Source organism: Cetorhinus maximus, chromosome 3 (assembly GCF_964194155.1).
Source record: "Cetorhinus maximus chromosome 3, sCetMax3.hap1.1, whole genome shotgun sequence".
NCBI lineage: Eukaryota > Metazoa > Chordata > Chondrichthyes > Lamniformes > Cetorhinidae > Cetorhinus > Cetorhinus maximus.
In genome coordinates, this window is record NC_135881.1 from 131,152,149 (window position 1) to 131,168,309 (window position 16,161).

At 39.9% G+C, this 16,161-nt stretch overlaps 1 protein-coding gene across 1 annotated transcript in view; it reads left to right on the forward strand.

Annotated features, from left to right (window-relative positions):
• The window catches only part of pde11al (phosphodiesterase 11a, like), a 320,949-nt gene that overhangs the window by 288,259 nt on the left and 16,529 nt on the right, over positions 1 to 16,161 (forward strand). The window contains exons 15-18 of the mRNA XM_078535174.1: positions 6,221 to 6,321; positions 7,428 to 7,505; positions 9,359 to 9,422; positions 12,569 to 12,643. Of these exons, the coding sequence (XP_078391300.1) occupies positions 6,221 to 6,321; positions 7,428 to 7,505; positions 9,359 to 9,422; positions 12,569 to 12,643 (318 nt within the window). The remainder of the gene's footprint in view (positions 1 to 6,220; positions 6,322 to 7,427; positions 7,506 to 9,358; positions 9,423 to 12,568; positions 12,644 to 16,161) is intronic.

The following is a 16,161-nucleotide window of genomic DNA, read 5'->3' on the forward strand; positions in this document are numbered from 1 at the left end:
CATGTCAAAAGGTAGACTTCTAATAGGGATTTGACAAAGTTCCACATGAAAGGCTATTTTGTAAACTCAAGACATTAGGTATTACAGGCAAATCCTGTGAATGAAAAATATGATGAAGAAGGGTAGAAAACAATAAGGGCCGGATTTTCGTAGAGGAGGCAGGAAGGTCTAGTCAGGAAGCTTCCTGACTCCGCAGACCACCTCCTTTAGACGGGCTCCCTGCCCACCATATTTTCATTTTTGGGAGTTGGGTTCAGGATGGAGTCAGGCCCGCTGCCTCCAGAGGTTGGTTAGAAGGGGTGCCTCAGTTCTCTGAGACTTCAGCCCAGTTGTATTAAAGGCTATTAGGCCCGCTACCTCTCACCTCCCCAACCACCCCCCCATGCCCATATACCTGCATGTCACCTCCCTTTCCACTCATACCCCATGCCACCATACCACAACCATGAATCTTCATACCGTCATACGCCCTCATATTCCCCCATACCCCCATAACCCTTCTATAGCCACCCACCCAGTATCCACTATGGGCAGACCTCAGCAGCCACATGGAGAGGAGAAACTTAAGCTTCTAACTATCTAAGAGAGCTCTCACTCATATATACTTAATACTGAAAATACTCATTAATGAAACTTATTTCACATAATTTAAATCCCCTCAAGTGTTCAGTTATAAAAACAATCAAACTTATATTCACTAAACACATCAAAGACAGCTAATCCTTTAATAACCTCTTGAAACTGTCAATCAATATCTGAACTCAGCTACCTGCTGAGATAAGTAGATTTGGAAAGTTTGAAACTCAGCCAAGCATTCATAATGGGCTCAGATTATAATAACAGTCCTTGGTAAATGTCAATACTGAAGACTACTGAAACTGCAGGAACAGATGGTTTATCGTTTTTTATATACTACACCAGATGGCCTGTCAATTATGCACTTCAGCAGCAGGTGTCTTTTTTTTGCTCAAACTGAAAGCTGCACTTTCGTTTGCATTTTTAAAGGGCTAGAGCTTTAAATCACTTCAAATAATGACAGTTAAACAGGCCTTAAAATTGCTCTTCAGGAGCATTTATGCCTCCTCCATAAAATCATATTCCTGCACTGCAGGTTAGGGCCCTTGGACCAGCCAAAATGGGGTCTGTTTGAACTCAGTGTTAATTTTAAATGATCCAGCAGATTCTGGTTTCCTGCCTGTGCCCCGCCCCTTCGCTCACCAGCAAAAAATGGGATCTGCCAGAAATGGGGGCATGACTTTTGCATCTGGGGCCCACCCACCGTTTTAAAATTCTACTGAGTCATCCTGACTCAGTAAAAATCTGGTTCTTACTGTCCATTACAGGACTTTTGTTGAGGTGAGGGAAAACATAAGTAAGGCCTTAGGACTTGGTGTTACGATCATATATATTTCTAATTTATGTAATAATCTGAACTCAGAAACTCAATTCAAAGTCACAAAATTCATACATCCTGAGAAACTAGGGGAGGTGATGGGATTGGAAGAGGCAGCTTAGAACTCTCAGAATATATTGAATGTAAGTGGCATTGTTTTGAAGTGATGCTTCATGTACATGAAAAAATACAAAACTATTAAGTGGAGTCAACCTGCCTAGAAAAACCCAGCAAAGACAGTTGCCTTGAAGGAGTGTGAATGGGACCATCTCCTAACCCATTCAAAGAACATAAAGACAATCATCTGGGTGGAGACCGCACATTAGATATAAACATCTCAGACAACAAAGTCTGGCTGAGAAAGGAATTCACCTAGCCATAATCTAATCAAGTTGAAATTATCTGCTGGGAATCCACTAGCCATGACCATGTTTGAGTAACTGGGAAGTTGATGAGAGAGGGGATAATTGACATGCCAGCTAACTATATTTTATATTCTAAGAAACTTTGCCCAGGCCAGAGAGAGGGGCAGAAAAGACACCAAAGTAGCAAGACCCCTATGTGCATCTCCATCTCTCTCTCCCCATCCATCTTGAAAGCTCAAACCCTGTTTGCTGCTTGATTGTCTACGTTTTGAAGAAAAAGATTTTTAAAACTTCAACCCAGCAGCTGCTGTCTCTGGAAGAAAAGATACGTCAACTGCCAACATCTTTAGACCGCCTCAACGTCAAATGCTAAGGGACCACTGAGCTCAGCCTGGAACCATCCAAGTCATCAATCTACAAAACCCATATTTTTTTAACTTTTATCGTAATCTTAAAAGCTTGCTTAATCTATCCTCCCACTCCATAACTCATTCATGTTTGTGTGTGTGTGTGTGCGTTGGAGCATTTTTATTATTTCACTTAGGCCAGAATTTTCCTGTCGGGCGGGGCCTGCTTGCCGACGGGAAAATGATGCGGGCTGACGTCGGGAGGAATCCCCAACGTCATCCTGGTCCATTTAAATTTTTAGGAAGGCGGGCAGATAGCGAAATCAGCTGTCCACCCGCCGACCTGTCAATGGCCAATAGAGGCCATTGACAGGATAATTAAGATCATTAAAGACCCTGCCCGTCCAACCTTAAGGCTGGCGGGCAGGCCAGGAGCCCTAGCGGGCTCCTGATAAAACATGAAGCCTCATCCACTGGCGGGATGAGGTTTCATGTTCGTGTTTAAAAACTTTAATAAAGTTTCAGTGCTTCTTATTAACATGTCCCATCTCGTGTGACATTGTCACATGAGGGGGACATGTTAATAATGTTTTTATTTTTCTATTTTTAGAGTTTTTTAACCTGTCACTAATCTCTCTGAGACAACACTTAGTGTCAGGGAGCAGTGCGCTCTTTCGCGCGCATGCACCCCCTGCACAGGAAGCGCATAGAGCTTCCTGTCGGGCAGGCCTTAATTGGCCCGCCCGCTCAAAATGGCGGCGGGCCCCATTTCGGCGGCAGGGGTCAGCTGCCCACCTGCCCACCAGGGGCAAAATTCTGCCCTTAGACTGGATTCAGTACAATAAAATCTATCCTTTTCCTTTTTTTAAAAAAACTCAAGAAAACCCATCTATTTGTGTCTTTTATAGTCACAGAACCTAAACAGTTAAACACTTACTGAATTGGCAAGCATATCCTTTTTCAAAAACCTGTTGCGGTCAAACAAAGAGTGGGAAATAAGGGGTACCATTTCACCACTCCTCACCTGATCGTAACAGGCAGGAACAAGGGCAGATGAAATTTAATGCAGGCAGTTGTAAAATATTGGGCATGGGTCTCTTTGGCTTTACTGTTAACTATGTCAATAGTTTGGAATAGCCAGAGACGAAACTGAAAAAGACCTGTGTCTTTGATGCTGAATATATCCAATCAATGTAGACTAGCCATCAATAAAGCCAATAGAATGTTGAGCTACATAGCCAAAACAGTGGCACACAAGGCGAAGGAAATCATGGGTCAGACAATGTCTAGAGTGCTGTGTCCGTTTCTGGTTCTCAAGACCTAAGGAACACATCCAAGTATTCATGACAGTGGAGAAGTGGCATGCGGCTGATGTAAAAGGAAAGTCTGAAGAAATGTGGACATTTCAACCTGGAAAAGGTATGGGGAGAGAGCAAGAGAATGGGATTGGACTGAATGGTTCATATGGAGTGGAAACATGATGTGTCAAATGGCCTGTTTCACTGCTGCAATATTCTATACTTCAGTCTTAATAGGAATGCCAGGTTGTGAGGTGCTCCATGATGCGTGTGATGTGTTGTGCTTTCGCATTCAGTTTACACATCTGTATTATGGGATGGACCACTTTATTAAAGTCCCACCATCTGATTTATTTTGTGCAGACATTTAGACATGATGGATTGATAGATGGCTCTGTTTATTCAGCGAAAGTGTGCCTGAAAGTAGGCGGTGACTGTAGAAAATTCTGCCAGGTCTCATGTTCAGTATTAGTGTTAACTCAATGGAAATATTTTCATTCGCTTTGCAGTTCTGAGCATTTTTCACTCTGGACGTTTCTACTTTATCTAAAAAGTCCTTACGCAGTAAGAACCAAATAATTGCACAGGAACATTGTAAGGTGCTTCAGGGCTCATTGCCAGCATCTTCTGACTGCTGCGTATCTCCTGTTGCCTGACTGATTTAAGTGGGGTGGGTTCCTGATTACACTTCTAATGGTATATACTGTGTGAATTCATTTTGCCTACATACTGCCAGTGTTTAATGCTGGTATTTGTCATTAAAAGTAGCATGTGAACATTGTTTCTACTATTGCCCCCCTCATTATGAGGTTAATTGGCTGTTAGTCACTCTGTAAACATTAACAACACTCATTAGTGCTCAGTGGAAACTCTGTGCTAGTGATAAATGTACCACATGCATATTTACAGATGAGAAAAAACCAGTATTAAATCAGTCAAACTCACTGCAAGCAGGAGAATTCAGGCTAAACCATCTAACTGAATATAGATAGCTACCTCTTTCTACTATTATTTAGTCATAATGTTCAGTTAACGAGTACATTTTGACTATCATTGTTGCTTAAGTGCATGCCAACTGGAATAGTGAACAATGTTGGTCAGCTTGATCTATGGTGTGTGCTAAGTTTACTGATCTCAGATGTAACTATAATAAGGGTGCTTCAATGGGACCTAGTATACCTTGGTAAGGGAAGTGGCGGGGGGAGGCAGGGGTAGTGAATAAACTAGGGCTCCTGCTTCTAATCATTCTCCAGCAAACCCTACCAAAAATACGTGTCAAATGGAGTAAAATTGGGGTTCCACTGTAATGTCTTCTTCGGTCAAATAGCTTGCAAGTACTCACCATCAAAGCTTGCTCATGTAGAATGGTGACTTTACCTAAACACTGGAGGTCAGCACACTCCTGCAGAGCAGCACCCTGGCATGGCTGAGTGCATTTAAGTATTAGAATTACTCTGATTTGCACGTAGGCTTTCTGCTTGCCCACCCTTTAGTTAAAACTGGTATAGAGTATCTGGTTTTGTCCTTTTTTGCCTCTAGTAATCCTAATATCTCACGATCAAGCCTGGCACAAAACAATTTCTAGGCCAGAGTTCAAAATTCAATGAGCCAAAAGTCTACCTTCTCATAAGCTGTATATCCGCTTGCCTAATTTGGTAATGCTCTTGTTTCCGGGTCAGAGTTTGTTGGTGGGAGCTCATAATCTATGCTCATACTCCAGTGCAGTTCTGAGGGAGTTTGGCATTGTTGGAGCTGTCATCCTTTGGCAAGACTCTAAATGAAGGTTCCATCTTCCTGTTCTGCTGGGGTACTCCGCTTTGGGGTGAGGTTCTGGCAGACTGGGACCCTTTTCCCAATCCTTCAAGATCCACTCTAATTCCAACTAATTTCCCTGATTTAGGGATCATTCAATATTTAGGTTTGCATCCTGGCGTGATGGAGTAACCTATCAGATTTCATACTGTTCACATTTCCTGAGCTCTGAGTGATCTGGATCCTGGAAGGCACCAGTGCCCAGGCCAGGGGATGAGCAATTGTGGTGCCCAGAGGGATGTCTAAGGCTGGCCTTGGCCTGGAACACATCAGAGGATGACAGACAAACACAATGAAATCACGCAGTTTTTCAAAGTTGGTGTGATTTTCAGCTAGTCTCCACAGTTTCTCCCCGGAGTGCCTTTCCAGCATCACATCTGGAATTATTGAAGTTAGCTGACCCATCTCTGACCCTGAATACTTTGGTAGAGTCAGGAGCAAGGTCACTGGTGTACTGGGATTCCGGTTCCACTGCGCTTACTGCAGCAGAGTTAAAATCAAGACATTTCAGCCCTGTTATCATTCAGATTTTTTTTATTTTCAATTTTTACCTATTTCCCAGATTTAAAAATGATTTATAATCAGTATTTCTTTTACTGAAATTGCTGACCATTGCTATTTCCCAAAGTTTTATGACTCACGGATTTGCTTTTGCGCACTTCTTTCACATACACATGGAGATATTATCTGTTATGAAATGTCGGCAGTATTTTTCCCAATTCCTAACATGAATAGCATAAAGATTGTATCAGACAAATACAACAAAATAGCTTCCAACTAGGCAAATCACTTCAAAGAATGAAGGAAATTAACTAAATAAATGAGCAAAAGTTTTCGCTGAGTTCTTGTAACACTGAATTTCTTACCTGAATTTCACCTTTAAAAATGTAGCATTTATTTTTCCACTGGCTTTAATTTAGATATGATTTTTAAAATCCCTAGGTTAAGCTGTTTCGACCTTTTATGCATTTGCATTAAGGTACTGTATGTTTCCCTTAACTTTAGGGACACAACATTTTTGCCAACCTTTCGTCCAAGGACTGCAGCAATTTGATGCAGCTGCTAAAACAAGCCATCCTTTCCACTGACCTCATGCTTCATTTTGAGTAAGTGTTTCCATTACAGATTAAATATAACACATTCCATTTAATTTTCTTATTATTGATGTTATGAATGCAATGCTGTTTAGTAAATGTACTATTTTGCCAATTTGATTGCCAGTTATAAAGTTGGTAGCACTCTTTCTTCTCAGTCAGAAGGTTCAAGCCCTATTTCAGGATTTGAGCACATAATATAGGTTAACATTTCAATAAAACACATGCTGCATTATGCGAAGTGCCATCTTTTGGATGGGATCTTAAACTGAGGCCCTGCTCATACAGATATAAAAGATCCCCTGCCACCATTCAAAGAAGAGCTGGGAATTCTCCTAGTGTCACTCATGGAGCATTCTATCCATTGTTTCTTCCTCTGCACTGTAAACAGATTAGCTACCTATGTTTCTCTACAGAACAACAGCAATTGATCTTTAAAAATAATCCACTGGTTGTAAAGTAGTTTGGGGTGTGATATGGCAACTGTATCAGCTCAAGTTCTTTCTTCCTTCTTTGTATGTGTTTCATTAATTATAAACTTGCACATGTACAAGCTTTTGGACCTGTCCAAAAGTCATGAGAACTGTTGAAATCACTCAGGGTTGTACCAGTACCTGTAATCATGCACAAACTCCCTGGAAGAATTTATGTGTTCCAAGGTGATTTGCTCTGCAGAGTTTCCTCCTCAAACTATATTTAACAGCTATTTGAAAGCTAAGCATTCATTGAATTAAAGGTACTGAGAAGATTAACAAGTTATTTGACCAAGTTTATTGCTGCACTATGCATGAACTCTATCAGATGTACTAATGGTAATCCTGTAGGCTGGTTCAATTTGGTCTATATTACTGGCCATTTGTATTTTTAGTATGTTAAAGTAAGCATTTTAAAACCTGTTTCATCTAATCAAATAATTAGCAGATTGCTCATATATCAACATTTATTGCTGACTGAAGCTAATTAGATGCCAGCAGTTATATGGCGTACTCAGTTGTTGGTTTGTTGGAATGTGCTAATTTCCCTGAGTGTAGCATATAAACCGTGTACAGAATTGTAATGCTACATTGCTACTCAATACAGATACAGTAAAATATTTCCTTTTTCTCATTTAAATCCAGGCAGCGCACAAACTTCTTTGAGTTTGTAATGTCTGGGGAACATAACTGGTGCCTTGAGAAGCGCAGGGAAATATTGAGGTAATCCAGGATTCTGAAAATGTTTCATCTTTTGTTCATAAGAGTTTGTGATTGCAATACTTTTATTAAATCTAATTTTCAATGAACTAAACAACATGTCAAAGTGGAACAGCATCTTGTTTGTTTTGCTACATGAAAGGCACTATATAAATGCAAAGTATTTAATTTTGATTTTGACTGCTTTACTTAGGTTGGATTTCTAAAGAACCTTGACGTATCTTTAAAGTACCTCATTTTTATTCATTTCCCTCTAATTTTTTAACTCAATCTATACTTCGTGAAAGCAGAGACTGATGTTAAGCACTGTTCCAGGAGCAGAGCTGGTTCTCTCGTGCCTTCTCTAATTCTGCCACTCTAATAGCAAAAGAATATATGTGATTCTAGATAATAAATGTTGAGTAGTTATTTGACTTGAAGGTTGATGGAGAGAGAAGGAAAGACCACAACATAGTCCAGTTTTGTCCTCACCTGGCAGGTGCCACAGGATTATTTAACTGCATGTAAAACATGATTTTGTGTTGCATGTGTGCTGCAATGTCAGTCACTGGATAAAATTTTTGAGCAGTAGACGAGCGATCAAACCTGGGTCTTAATTTGTGTCTGCTGCTGTCACAGCAAATGATGCATCTGCTGGCAAGGGCATCCATGAGGACAGAGATTCCCATATTTCAGTTTCAGTAGGAATTTAATTAAATTGTAACTTGTGGATGGAATGAACATTAGACCCAGTTCAGAACTTTTAGTTTCAAGTTGATTTACAAATACCTAATCTTGGCCCAGTTTTGGGTATGTAGAACTTGAAGAGACTTACTCCTTTTTAGAAACTAATTGCAGCACACATGTTCAATCAAGTCATGTTTGTCATGCAGTTCTATGACCATTTTTAATTTGGGCCAGAATTTTTCGGCCCTGCCTTGGTGGGATCCGCCGTGGGGAATGCAGCGGGCCAGCCAAAAGCCCATTGACTTTCTGCGGGACCAGACGATCCTGGCAGCAGGCGGGGCCGGAAAATCCCGGCCTTGGTCTTTGTGAGTCACTGACATTTCATCCTGATAGCCCATATGATTAATTTATTTTGTGCCTCTAGTTGAACAAATAAATATGGTGAATGGCTACATAGTTGGCTGGTGAACTGCAGGGAATGCTGTTTCCTGCATTTGCTACCAACACTGCTGGCTCTGTATCAGTTTCAGGGGTTTATGTTGCTATAGTAAGATTCTTATTTGCAAGTAAGAGTAAGAAAAACAGGCATTCATCAATAGTTCTCATATAATTCAGCTTTACAGTTCTGCTGATGTTAATAAACTATTTGAGCTTCATGTTGAAGGTGGTTGATTATATTTGGGGCCACTCAATTACTTTATTAGTGACTGGTTCCCACCTATTATTCTATACCTTTCCTCGATGGAACACTGCAGCTTTCGTTAAAAAAAAATGAGACCCTGGATGATGTCTTGGCCGACATTGCCAACAAAATTATACTAAGTGTTATTTGCATGCAGTAAATGTCTTGTCAAATGCTTCCTGGAAATGACTTAGGCAGCCTGTAACAAAGCTTTTTCTTTTGCCCTGCTCCTCAGATTCACCCAGTCAAACAGTGTATACAATGGGCACCTAATTCTATAATTAGGATCCAATAACAGTAGTTTTATTGAACGGAAAATTGAAAAATCAACAGGATGGGCAAAAATTCACTGTTCAAAGAAAGGAGAAAATAAATTATAATAAAGAATTTTAAGTGTTGTTGTGATGATCAAGCTCAAATTGTTACAGCATTTCTTACAGGCACATTCAATTTCACTTGTCATGAATAATGATGAAGTGACTAATGCATTTTATTTTGACAACATCAGATCTATGCTGATGACAGCCTGTGATTTAGGAGCAGTTACAAAACCTTGGGAGATCTCTAAGCAGGTGAGTATCCAGAAGCCCTTGCCCATCATGACCCAGTGTAAGAATGCACTAAAACTATAGTATTAATAGATTGAACGTGGTACATTTATTTCCAGTTTTCTTTTTATGTTCTGCAGTCCTCCTATTGCTTAAAAGTAGATCCAGAATATCATTATTTTTGGTCATTACTAACAGAATAAATTAGGACACTGAAGCCCAAGAAAAGTGACATGCACAAATTCTGGAGGGAAAATGGTGCTTTTATTGCAATGGCTCTAGTTTAGCATCAACTATTGTGCTGCAAGTACATTTCAGTCCTATTGCAAAAACTAATATTCTAGAGATAGGTTTTTCTATTGTCCTAGGTACAAATATTCTCTTTAAAAAAATGATCTCTTTAAATGCAGTAAAGTTACTTCTGTTCCAGTGCAAATCTACATGTTTGTTTACCCTGCTAAATGTAATTTAGCACTCGCTTTAAAAGGAACAATTGCCAGATTTTCCCCTTCCCACGGTTTGATCATGCATTCATTGAAGCCTGATGTCCCTAAAACCAAGGAAAAAAATGTTCAGAAAGAGGCTGTTGTCCTCAGTAAAGCAAATCTCCAGGAGTCCCAATGTCTATTTGCTTTCAGAATGTGTACATTCATCATGGGCTGAATTTTCCATTCGGCATGCGGGCGCGCGTCTGATTCGCCGGATCGTTAAATGACGCGCGATGACGTCGGGCGTGCATCCCAACATCATCGCTAAGTCGCACAATATTTCGTTCGTCGGGCACACGCCAGAGTCAGCTGCGCACCCGCCAATAATTGATAGGCCTATTAAAGCCATGAACCAGGTAATTAACCTGAATTTCACGCTGCCCGTCCAACCTTATGGTTGATGGGCAGGCGAAAAGGCCAAGTGGGATGAGGTTTCCTAAAGCTTTTACGAATTACATAAAAACTTATTCTGTAAAATAACATGTCTCATCTCATGTGAAGCAGTGACATGAGGGGACATGTTTCAATAAATTTTTATTGTATGTATTTTTTTAAAAAAGGGCTTCAACATCCCTGAGGCAGCTCCGTGCCTCAGGGAGATTGATGCGCTCTTTCGCACACGTGTGTGAAAGAGCGCTGGATCCGACTCTCCCTCCTACCCCCGCCCGCACAGGCAACACTCAACGCTACTGCTCACATATTACGCTGGGCGGGCCTTAATTGGCCCGCCCAGCGTAAAATGGCGATGTGGAGCCGATCACGTGCGGCGTTCGGGTTCCCGACCGCCCCCGCCCGCTCCTGCCGAGCCTGCCCGACGAATGGAAAATCCTGGCCCATGTTATGAAATAAAATATCCAAGGAACAAATGAATGACCCTGACATGGCTGAACTTTAAAGCTTATCTTTTAAGACTATTAATGTCCAGCTAAACATAAAAGCAACAAATGCAAATTAAAATTTAAGTACTAACTTGGACTGTGATGAGAGTGAAAGATTCTCACTCAGTCATAAAAATTTTACTCATTGCCATAATAGCATGTACATTAACCACAATGGAGCATTTTCTCTTCCCTAGACTGCCAAAGGTTGGATATACGTCCTGAGCTCTTCCAAGAACCATCCCTATTACGTTCTGTGATATTTCAAGATTCACATAGTGCCCTTGGCATGAGCAATAAGCACCCACTCAATATCATGATGTGGACATCAAGTACAGAAAATGTCCTAAGTTAATTACTGCACCCTGTAAATTAGATAAAGAAAAGTAATTGCTCTTTGAGTTATTGCACCTAATCTCATTTGGGATGGCAGAAAAATGATTTATTCTTTTTGGAAATTATGAAGCAATCTGTCTAACTATACCGGAACCTATTTACATATGCAACATTGCCCAGTCCTATTTACATGACTAGCGATGACTGTGCCATAAAGTATGTGGATTTTCTAATGTTGTTCTTTATTAAAGGGAAATTATCATTGTTGCTAAAAAACGTGAAGAATCATGCCTCAATTTCATCATGCGGATGTTACACACAAGTAACATAATTACATTTTTGCAATAGAGGGGTTCATAAATCACTACATTTTGTTGTATGTCTGACAAACAAGTAAAGATTTACATGCATAATGATGGAACATAGAAATTAGGAGCAGGAGTAGACCATTTGACCCCTCAAGCCTACTCCGTCCTTCAAGCTAGATCATAGCTGATCTTCTACTTCAATGCCATTTTCCTGCACTATCCCCATATCCCTTGGTATCTTTAATATCTAGAAATCTGTTAATTTCAAGCTTGATCATACTCAATGACTGAGACTCCACAGCCGTCTGGGTTAGAGAATTCCAAAGATACACCACCCTCTGAGTGAAGAAATTCCTCCTTATCTCAGTCCTAAATGATCTACCCCTTATTCTGAGACAGTGTCCCCTGGTTCTAGAGCCAAGGGAACCATCCTTCCTCCATTTACCCTGTCGAGCCCTGGAGGATTTTGTACACTTCAATGAGATCACCTCTCATCCTTCTAAACTCTAGAGAAAACAGGCCCAGTCTCCTTAATCTCTCCTCATAGGACAATCCCACCATCCCAGGAATCAGTCCGGTGAACTTTTGTTGCACTCCCTCTGTGGCAAGTATGTCCTTCCTTAGGCAGGAAGACCAAAACTGTACACAGTACTCCAGGTGCGTCTCACCAAGGCTCTATATAATTGCAGCAAGACATTTGAAGCAGGCCCACCTTCTCAGGGAAGAATGTTATAGATTGGCATACTTCCTGGTCACTTCCAAAGTGACTATTAGGAACATGTGCTGTTTTTTTATACTTTTTTTTATATATAGTCTTACTTCATCACTGAAGCGAGGGATTTGACAACTGCCCAACATGAAGTTGGAGAAACTTGTAGTTCATCAGATAAAAGGAATAGCTCCTAAAACAATTGATGCTCAGGATTCAGTTCAGCAGATGTAGACCCATTATTGTCAGTAGCAGCATTCACAAATGACCATATTGAGAGGACATAGGTACTGCTGATATCACTTTCCAAGCAGGAAAAGGGAGGTAACATTTTCTGGATGCTGTGTGTGAATCTGGCTTGTCATTTTTGAACTGCTACCATTCTGTGGATTTAGTCAATCTGAAATCAGTATTAATACATCTCTAGAACACTTGCATTTATGTATTGTAGGTGGCTGAATTGGTAACCAGTGAATTCTTTGAACAAGGGGACAGGGAGAGGGCTGAGCTGAAGCTGACACCAGCTGTAAGTATTAATTTTAAAATGTAGATTTAAAATAAAAACGTTGTCCTTAGTATTCTATTCTCTCTTTTTATCATTGCCATTTGCTAATCTATCTGCAGACTTGCAACATTGATTTATGCTATTCAAATTAATTGAGAAATAAGTTTTGCAATAATTACCTCAGGTATGTACTTCATTCAGCTTTTAAATCTTTGCTTTAAATATTCTCCATCAGGGAATATGGGGTCACAATTTCTACCTAAAATTCAAATATATGCTGGTTTTAAAAGTTAAAACTGACGTAAATTTGTATTAGCTTACCAAGGAAAGACATTTTTTAAGAGATGTGGAATAGTTTTGAGTTCATTGATAAAACTAATTCAGAACTACCGGATGTCACATTGACTTGATATTAAACAATAAAGAAAGACTTTCATTTATATAGCACCATTCATGATCACAGGACATTCCAAAGTGTTTTACAGCCAATTAAGTACAATTTGAAGTGTAGTCCCTGATGTAATATAGGACATATGGCAGCCAAATTGCGTACAGCAAGGTCCAAGAAGAACGACAACGTCTCAAAAACAAGAAACAGCATTCCCTCATTACTGGATTGGAGTGACAGCTTAGATTTTTGTGCTCACATTTCTGAAGTGGGACTTGAGCCCATACCCTTCTGACTCAATGGTGAGAATGCTACCATGGGGACACAGCTCACATGTTATAATGTTTGTTTAGTCCCAGTGTATGGGTTACACAAGCTGCAATGCAATCAGGCGCTTCAGTTTCCCAAATCAGTTTTTGATGATTGGAACTAGATTTTGCAGCTGGAAAACTCTTTTCTAAGATTAACACCTGTCTAGCATCACATGAAGAAAGTGACAATAGGAGCATTTGAAATGAAAGGATATTATATGTGCCGTGGATATCTAAGTGGAAAAAAATGAGTGAGTGCTCAAGAAAGCTGGTGTTAGGAGGAACTTGTTTGAGGCAGTGATATCAAGGAAGCACATGTGTTTTGTGCCTGTCATGTGAACAGGAGGGGAGTGTTTAGAAAAAGAGGTAGTGCAAGGTAAAACACCTGGAAAACATGGGAAAACAGGGAAGACCCAAGATGGTATGGATGGATAATATCAGAATGTGGACTGCCCTCTCTATTAACCAGACAGACAGTGAAGGCAGCAGAGAGTAGCAATCAGTGGAGAAAGATTGTTCATAGTGCGCCAACCCTTGGAATGAGGACGGGCGAAAGACAAGACAAGAGCATCACATGCAGTTGGCAGTTGCATTGTGTCATGATATTAAGCAAGTGAAGCATGTTCAACAAGTTGCATTAGTCTGTTGTTAGTTGATATCCCATTCATTAAAAACTGTACTGAATATTACATACCACTCCTGGAGCTAAATAGCTACAACTTTGACCTGAAAATTATGAAATTAGTCCCTAAGTATCTAACAACATATTTGATTCCAGAGTACTTTATCACGAATATGTACTTTTACTGTTGGAACAAGAAAACTTCCTGATGGTGTAACACTAAACCACAGCTAAAAATCACCAAGTGCACCTCATCTATCTTTTTCCAATCATCAAGAAGGAGAGTAACATCAGATATCCCACCGAGTGCTTTGAGTTCTCATGTGAAATGCAGCTTGGCCAGATTAGATTTAGACTGAGTTAACACTAAGTCAACAATCCCTTATTTGGCTCCTGAAGCCAATGTAAACTTCAGCCAGAGGAAGATTGATTCCATGGTTCCGGTTTGTCCAGTTGAGCTGAGGAAAATCTTTCCCAATTGGACATTAATCAAGGGTTTGGCACAACTGGGCGTGAACCAGCTAGGATCCCAGCTGACTCGTCCTAACCTGGGTGATAGAGGGTTCAGTTTTTAATCGTTTCTATTTTACTTTCTCCTCTTGGACACACAGAAAGGTTATTTGTCTGACATCTCAATTTTGTGTTAATACCCAATATGATGAAGGTTTGCAAAAACATACTTTCCATTGGTGATAGTACAATACATTGATATAGTCCTGCTCAGTGTGATACTGAGGATGTTTGCCAAGCATATTCCTGACATGTATATTAATTCACAACAATCCCATATTGTGTAAAAATATTTAAAGAAGTTTTACCATCAGTGCTCATTTAAAACTCAAACAGGTAGAGGAAATTGGGATTAACATTGACATTCCTTTGCTTTTCTTTGCCTGCTTCTGTAATGTTCTTAAATATTTTTGTTTAACTGCTGCGTGCCAATGACATCGCCAAGGAGCCAGGCTAGAAATTACTGCAGTGCTGAATTAATATCAGTGACAGCAATTATTAACCTAGGATATTTCAGTGAAAGTGTCATGACTACTGTGTATATGAATTCAGCTGTTCGCCCTGTCATGTATAGTAAATCGTCAAAGGTGGTTCCTTTATGTTCTTCACTCACACTTAAAACAAAAATATATCTTTATAGTACAGAACAATGGTGCAGCACATTAGAGCTCAGAGATATTGTGGCACTTTGATAAGTATGACTTTACACCTGTGATTTTCCATTTTGAAGAGGGAACAAGAATTTCTGTGGTTGCTATGTGTAACAATGTCACCAATAAACTTGAAAAGAAAATTTGTCAATAGATTTTTATCTTTACATCTGGGCATTAAGCATTGCCTGAGATCAGAGAGGAAAATCTGGAAAGGAGGGTCACATACAGAGCCTGACTTTGAATGTTTTGCAATTTTTCCTTCCATTGATGCTTCCCTTTATGCTCTGTGCTCCACTGAGTCCAGACGGTAAATATGTGGCCCAACATTTGGACTTGCAAATAGAGTAAAGGACAGCTCAGCAGTTTGTTGTCAGCTTGGCTCAGTTGGTACCACTCTCACCTTTGAGTTAGAATGTTTTGGTTTCAACCTGAACCCCAAGATTTGAACATAAGTGCAATACCTCATTGTCAGAGATGTTAAACAATTGAGCAGGTCCACCAGTTTAGATGACACCAAGGAGAGTAGGGAATTCTTCTGGTGTGCTGGCAATATTTAAACCTCAACCAAAAATAGACTATTATGCAACTGATTTTCTGATATGTGGGACTTTGCTATGCCCAGATTGTGCTTTGCTACATAACAAGAGTAACTGTACATCAAAAGTAAGTTATTGAATGAAGCACTTTGAACACCTGAAGACATGAGGTACTATATAAATGCAAGTGTGTTTTTCCTGTGAAGTTAGTCTCTATTTTTACTTCTAAATACTCGTGTTTCATAAGCTGATAGATAACAGTAATCTGAAATTCTTGTTTATATATCTGGGAATTGCAACTAATGTACAGGAGTACCCGGTGTTTGTGTGCTTCAGGACATATGGAAGAAAAACACCATGGTGCCAGAGAATATTTTCATTAGAAATCAGAGGTTGCATATTGAACATATTTGCTAAAAGAAAACTACAAATAATAATGTGATGCAGAAGAAAAGACCAAAAGTGCATAGTCACATTTTAACAAGTATTTTTTTTGTTTAAAAAAACCCTGATATGATT